The 7626-nt window shown below is 47.1% G+C and overlaps 1 protein-coding gene across 5 annotated transcripts in view; it reads right to left on the reverse strand.

Moving 5' to 3' along the window:
- Positions 1–3211, reverse strand: part of MARK1 (microtubule affinity regulating kinase 1) — a 59003-nt gene extending 55792 nt beyond the window's left edge. For 2 of the 5 annotated variants that reach the window (XM_071425724.1, XM_071425706.1), the window contains exon 1: positions 2885–3181. In XM_071425724.1, coding sequence (XP_071281825.1) covers positions 2885–2935 — 51 coding nt within the window. In that variant the 5' untranslated portion in view covers positions 2936–3181. Of the gene's footprint in view, positions 1–2884 lie in introns of all 5 variants that reach the window. The other 3 variants (XR_011678991.1, XM_071425715.1, XM_071425697.1) reach the window with 3 other exon arrangements.
- Between the last annotated feature and the right edge of the window lie 4415 nt (positions 3212–7626).

The raw sequence follows: 7626 nt of genomic DNA on the forward strand, positions 1-7626 counted from the left end.
TTCAAAGGGCACTGTGGGACAAGCGGCAAAAAGCGTTATGGAAACAAGCAAGTTTTTCACCCATCCTACCAGGAACTCCTGTAATTCCTCAAGGAATGTATAGGTGCTATACCCAGTATTATAATTTCTTTTTTCAAATGATAGCACAAATGCTTGCTCACGCACTGAGAAAAGCACACATTAAAATTTTATTTGTTTTCTCTTTCAAAGTACCTAAAGCAGCTGCCAAGAGACAGGGGGTGGTGGTGGCAGGGTAGCTCCCCATGGTTTCATGCAACAACCTCACCCCATGTGCAGAGCACAGCTGGACACACACATAGGGTTGGACTCAGAAGCATCAATCAGCTCTCTCCAGACACAGAGCTCCAGTCTGCCCCTAGGGAGTCACACAATGGAGCAACACTGCGAGATGGCCACGAGCACCATGTGGAAGAAAAGAGCCTCTCCTGAAGATCACCATGAGCTGCTCAGGAGAGCTTTGCTAATATACATACCAGAGAACTGGAAATATGCACTACAAAGATGGACGTTTTACCAGCTCCTTAATTCTTCACTCTTCCCAATTACTTCTCCTTTTAGTTACAACTTCTCACCACCTCAGTTACTCAGAGCTTACTAGCTTGACTTTGTCCATCATGAGCCACCAGCATAAACACTTCCCCAGTCCATTAGAGTTTATTAGCAGAAGGAAGCACATTAAAAGTAATTTAGGAGTCTCACCTCACCCTCACAGAATCCATTTTAAATCAAGGAATGTTGCTGATCAGGAAGTCAGCAATGGACCACCTACTCCTCCTCCATCCTCCATTCGCCACTTTAGCCGAAGGTCTGATGTAAGAGACACCACTGGCTGTCCAACAGGCAGAGCTCAAGGTCTCTGCTCCAAAATCCTAGGGACACCCACTAATGACAGCACTGGAGTAACTCTGTGCAGACCGGGGAGCTTACAACTGCACAGATCTTTGGCGTTTATCTGGCTAGAAGATTATACTCATTAGTATAAGGTTTCATACTTACACCAAGGTTTGCAGAAGTAAATGTGCAACTTTAAGTATTCGGATATTCGGTATAAACCTAGGTGTTTCAGATGCCCAATGTACTCTCTGAAATTACAATAAAAACCTAACACATAGTATTCCTTAGGTTTCAAAACTAAGCACTCATGAGTAGCATAATATTGTCTAAATTAATGACCAACACTTTCAAGTTTTCATTCCATAAAAGATGATGATATTTGAAAATATTTCCATTTGCCTTGTGTAAATCTTGCAAGTCTTATGGACTGTATTACTGAATATATGCATAAATACTTCTTATCCTTTCCTGTCATCTATATTCCTATATACATTTGAAATAGAGACTCATGGGTAACATGTATCATGCAAACCTGGACTTTATCATTTAATTAAATCAAAATTTTTATCCCAAGGACTTGCTTTTGTTCTTAGAATAACACAGAACCCATCAGTCCATGAAGAGTAAGGAGAGACCAAACACATCTATTTGCTTTACTAATAGTAAGTCTGATATTGCTCTATCAATTAAACTTCCACGGAGTGACTGATACTAAAAGCTCATTATAATAATTCACTACACTTGGGTTTCACTTCTCTAGCTATATTATCTCTTTCTGTTACCTTTCTTTTCCAAATCATCTTCTTACATTCACTTTTCATTTCATATCAGTCAGTAACCTATTCAGGAGGTACTACTGCTTGGGCTTGTACAGTAAGAAACCTTAGGAGCTCCCGCTACTAGCCAGAATATCTATGGAATAGATTGATGCACTACAAACAAACACCTTCTTCAACCCATTTCAGCCCACTAGGCCATCTTCCTTCGTTTCTTACCAATCACCTTTCACACAAATAGAAGGTGGGTATGACTGCATGTGTTATACTTCCTATGACTCCTTTTCCCCCTCCTTTCTGCCACCCCCCCCCAAAGGCAATTAAGTATACATACTTCAAACAATAGTGCTTTCAACACTCGTCCCCTCACCCAAGAGGAAAATTTCACAACTGCCACACTACCACCTATGTAGTCACCAGTGACGGACAGGACCAGACCAGGACCATGGTCCAGCATTCCTCAGGTACACCGTCCATCATAGCCAATTCTGATTATTTTCTATGAAAGACCACTACAGCAGAGAACACCACTCCATAGAGTCCGGGCGGAGCAGAGACCCCGCAAAAATATTTAAACTGAGCACAAAGGAAGATACAATGAACTCGGGAAGAACCAAGGACACGACCACAGCCCCCCCTCAGAGGCAACACAAAGCAAAGCAGAGGAAGGGATACAACAACACCAGGGACCGTCTTGGAGGTGCAAACCGAACAAAGAGCAAGTACCGCTGAACCCCAAAAGAAAAGGCAAGGCCAAGTGCCAGGCTGTCACACAGCCCACAAGTGGCAATCCCAAGGCAGGCGCGGAGGTGCCGTGTGTGGGGGCCGCCCTAAGGCGGGGCACCCCGGCTGCCGCCCGCAGGGGCTACAGGCCTCTCGCCAACGGGGGCCCGCGGCCAGCAGCCCGTGTGCGCCGACAGCCGAGGACATATAAGGGCAGCGCAGCTCGGTCCGGCCCGGCCCGGCCCAACAGGGCTGGAAAGGGCTGCTGGAGGGTTCCCCGCGGGAGGCCCAGCGCCGCGGGCGGGCTGGGGCGACGTGGAGCGCGGCGGGCCGGACCCGCCCCGGCAACGCCGCATGGAGGAACCTGGGGCGCGGGCAGGCGGCGGTGCTGGCCCGGCGCTCGGCACGGCCGCGGCCCGCCCGCCCCTGGAGCACTCGGCCTGGGCGGCACGAAGGGCCGGGCCGCCACCGCGTACCAGGGAGAGGCGAAGGAGGCCAGGGAGGGAGAGGGGTCCCAGTGCGACACTCACGTTCTCCGTGTCCCGCTCATTGACGGTGGGCAGCGGCGTGCGGGTGGACATCGTGCCGGCCGCGGCGGAGCCGCGCCCGGCGCTCCGAGGGGAGAGGCCGCTCCTAGGCCTCGGCAAAGCCCGCCGGCCACCCCCGCCGGCAGCCGGGCGCACACGGCGGGACGCGGGGCCTCTTGCCCGCTACGCACCCGGCGCCATCACCTCGCCCGACCGCCTGGCTGCCCCTCCACCCGCCTCGCAGCCGCCGGGCTCCGCGCAGCTCGGCCGACGGCTCCTCCTCCTTCCCCGCCCTCACGCCCGCTCAGGTGAGCGACCAGCAGCGCAGGGGGGCCGCGGCGCCTCCTCGCAGCATCCGGCGGCGGTACCAACTCCGCCTCGCTCCCGTCCCCGCTTCTCCCCTCCTCCTCCTCCGCCTCCTCCCCCTGCCCGCCCCCGCCCCGGCGGCCCCGCCGCAGGAAGCGCCGGGCGGTACGGGCGGGCGCGGCAAGCGCGGGCGGGCGCTGCTGTGGCGCCAGCGCTGGGGTGGCCGCGGATCCGTCACGGGCCCAGCCTGGGTGGGGGCCGGGCGGGAGCGCGCCCTGGGCTGAAGTGAAGTGGGATCTCATAGTCAACAAGAGGCAGGACTAATCTCTTCTCTGTGGCGACCAGTGACAGGACCCGAGAGAATGGCCTGGAGCTCAGTCAGGGGAGGTTTATGTTGGATATCAGGAAACGGTTGGGCACTGGAACGGGTGGTTCCCCAGCGAAGTGGTCACAGCACCAGCCTGAGAGCGTTAAAAAGCTTTAGGACAGCACTTTTAGGCACATGGTGTGGTTCTTAGGACTGCCGTGTGCAGACCCAGGAGTGGGACTCGATGGTCCTTGTGGGTCCCTTCCAACTCGGTAAGGCCTGTGCTTCTGCGGGAGAGGTGTGATGTTCCGCCAAAGGAGGGCGTGTCGCCAGTGCTTCGGAGCCAGGGCCCGCCGGGGGACCGGGCGTGTCCCTCAGCCTGGCAGGATGGAGGGGCCTCCGAGAGAGAGCCAGCGCGGCTCGCCGAGACGGTGGCCTGGGGAGCCCCAAACACCCTGCCTGTGGACTGTGGGACAGAGACCTTCGGGTGCTGGGGCCGCTGATATTGGCTAATGGGTTGCCAGCAGCTGTCCCTCCTTGGCTCTCCTTTGTCACTGGTAACCAGCAGTATGAGGAAGGGCAGTGGGGCAGCCCTTCTGCCTCTAGCACAGCTTCAAATCTGCAATTCATGCTTTCTCTAGAGGCTTGTAAAACCCTGTGTCAGCGTCAGAGCGTCTGTGTAAATCAAACCGTTTATTTGTGCACCTCAGCCAGCCCGCCAGCCTTCTTTACCCACTTGAAGCTGAAATGGGATCAACAAGACCGTGCAGTGCATCCCTCCACTCATGTCTGACCAGCTCACAGTCCTTGAACACTTAACCAATGACCTCATGTGCTTAAAACTAGAACCATACACGCATTTTTGTCTTTGAGAAGTTACAAATGTTTACACAACAGCAGCTTTTGCCAGAAAATCAGCCAAATCCTTCACCAAATTCTAAAAACAATCTGCAAAAAAAAAAAAAAAAAAGCAAGAAATCCCCCAACTTCCCCTGCACTAGAAGCAAAATAGTGGGCCTGAAGTTCCATTGCAATATTTTGACAAATTTGTGTAGCCGAGGCTATAAACATCTTCATAAATTCTGTAAACACAATCCTTGTTCTGGAAAAGCTTCCTTAGGAAAACACTTGGGAAGGCACTTCATGAGTTGTGTATCTATCTTCAGGAAGCTCTTATGTGCTCATGAAAGAGCACTGACTGTTATACATTACTTATACATAACACATATATATGCATCTCTATGTATAGGTCAACACACTAGTAGTGTATGTTTAATTCTGGCTATATTATGGTGTCATTCAAGAGGTACCCCCAGCTCCTCAGCATTGGTCAGTCCACAGTGGAGATTTCCACATATTTGGGATAACAGCTGATGCAGGTACAGGCAGAAATCATCCCCATGTTGTAGGAGCAGTGTAACTGGACTTGCTCTTTGCACATTCAGCATTGTGTTGCTCTGAGCATGCATGATTTGTCAGTCTGGAAATTATAGATGTTCCCAGCTCATCCTCGGACCAAAGCCTCCCAAACCCTGGCAAGGGCTTCTGTGAATTCCTAGCTGTCTCCTCACATAGCTGGAACTACCAACTGCAAAGGAAATTTTAGGGTCCTTCATTTTACTGGGAACAAAATAATCCAAGATCGGGTTTATTCGAGGTAAGCAGCCATGGTCTAGCCAGCATGCCCAAACAAGTTTGTTGACAAACTGGATATTAACCCAGTTTAGTTGCTTAGCTCATCAAAATGCACTCACTTTTATCCCAAGTACGAACAAGACTATGTCTAGGGCTCTGTGTGGGGCCTGACTTTGCAATCCTTACTTGGTCAAAACTCCCACTGATGCAAACCCATCCTGGTATGGATTTGGGTATGCACCTGTGGTCAGGGAAGAAAGAAGTGTAAGCTCCAATGTCTTGTAAAACTGTTTAATGGCACCGCTAACTAAGGCAAAGCTTAGAGAGACTTCCTGCCTTACAATTTGAATAAGCTTTGGTCAGTATTTCATAGGAAAACTTCATCAGAAATTAAAAGTGTAATAATGTAGTAATTCTTGTTATCTGAAGATCTGCTTTGCAGTTGTTTTGCCCATGGTTGTTACTGTTGTCATCTTCTTTCATGTTATCAAGGTCAGTCATTCATTTAATAGCACTGTTTAATTTTATTGTGTTATTACTGCAGGCTTCATGTTTCCCCCAGATGGGAAAATGCAGGGACAATGACTGAAGAGACGGTGACCACAGAGATGGTCCTGCCATAACTCAATCACTCTCTAAAGAGACAAAGCAGGAGAAAGGCACTAGGCTGAGCGCGAAAATAGCCCGGAAGGAGAAAGCTTCAAACTGTCTGAGACCTGCAACTAAAATATGCCAAAAGTTATTTCTGCTTCAAGTAGCATTAAGTCCTCTTAGTGCCCAGCAGGAATGATGTATATTTAGTGAGTGACTTCAATTTTGGCACTGAAAACATGGATATTCCACAACCTTACCTGGACCCAAATCCCATCCACTACTGTAGTAATGATTTCAGGCATTGGCTTGAATGAAACCTTTTCTCACAATTTTCAAATTCAGTTCTCAACAACAAAAGGGTGAGCGGTTCAGAAATAACATGGGAACAGGTGACCACTGAGATGTGAATATAACAGAGCAAAATCATGTTCTTTATTGCCTTTCATTACACCAGGACATCTACTGTAGTGTGGAAAACTAAATTAAAGACCTGGCAAATATGAAAGAGTAAAGTACCTCTATCTGCATGTAGTAAGGATGCAATAGCATTAAGGAATCCTGAGGTCATTACAAACTACAGGTACAGGGCTCCATGGATTGTTTACTTTCATAAGGGACACTGGAAAAAAAAATTACATGTTCTCTGAATATATGTAGATTTTGTAAATATGTTAATAGTTACATTCAAGATTCTGATTTTGCTGTAACAATCATTAGGAAGTACAATCTTAGTGGAAAGTTAAATAACTTATCATTTATCCTAATACTTTAAACCTGCAAACAAACAAGGGTTTTTTTTTTTGTTAATAGCAAGCCATACCTTTTGGGAATACCCTTATCATGTATGTGCAAAAAACCTCCCCAAAATGTTAAATATATTTTACAGACCAGAATTTGTCTCAAGGTCAATTGTACTTAAATTTAGTAGTTAACATTGTATCTTCATTTTTCTGGGCGACTGAAGTTTTTTATTGTTTCAATGCCATTACAAAGAACTTCCCTAAGAATAAGCATGTAAGAACTTTATATTAAAGCAGTAAATAAAAGCAGCATTTGTCACTGATTAGCCTGGACGTCTGGGAGAAGGATAATAAAATCACAGCACAGCGTTGTTGTTGCAGAAATTTCTTGCACATCCCCAAAGCCTCTAAAATGGTATCAGAAAATCTACTCCAGAGAAGAGAGAATTACCTCTTAAACATGTGGGTTGCTGGTGGTCTGAAGAAGCTTGTAAAGGCAATTGCTCTGTCCCTGAGTATTTCTCTGATGGCCTAAAAAACCAGAAGGTCCCACTATGTTCAAGATCTCTGTCCTGTCTCTTAATAACCATAGCTAAAAATAGCTAGTTCTGATTGTTTCCTTCGGCTTTGATATCTCACCTTTCTTTTGATGCCCCCAGTCTCTTCAGCCATACAGCCAACTTCTTCCCACATCTGAAGAGTTTCAAAAGGAAACCAGCAAGTCACCATAGCATTGAGGTAGAACCACAATGAAACCTGGGGCAATGACAACTCTGTGAATTTCACCCCTTGTTTTCTTTTGCAGCAGCATTTTTTGTCTGTTGTGGCTTTTAGTAGTGGTTTCAAACTTACTTTAAAAAAAGTTTCATATTTTTTCTTTCCTTTTTTTTTTTGTAGCTTGAATTTTGATTAGTATCTTGGCAGAGGAGGTAAAGCTTGAATAATTTTCATACATCAGCACTGACAACATCTTTTTTGCATTTTTGGGAAACATTAGCATTCTTAGAAAAGACTATCAGAGAGTAATAATGAAAACCATGTAGTATGTTGGAAGTATCTGTTATGAATATGCAATATCTTGGCATTCCTTTTATCTGAAAATATTTATTTGTTATGAAAGCATGTTAAAGAGTAAAAGAACTATTTAAATCTTCATAATTCCT

Source organism: Agelaius tricolor, unplaced genomic scaffold (assembly GCF_023055355.1).
Source record: "Agelaius tricolor isolate 1412-34295 unplaced genomic scaffold, bAgeTri1.0.p SCAF_1, whole genome shotgun sequence".
NCBI lineage: Eukaryota > Metazoa > Chordata > Aves > Passeriformes > Icteridae > Agelaius > Agelaius tricolor.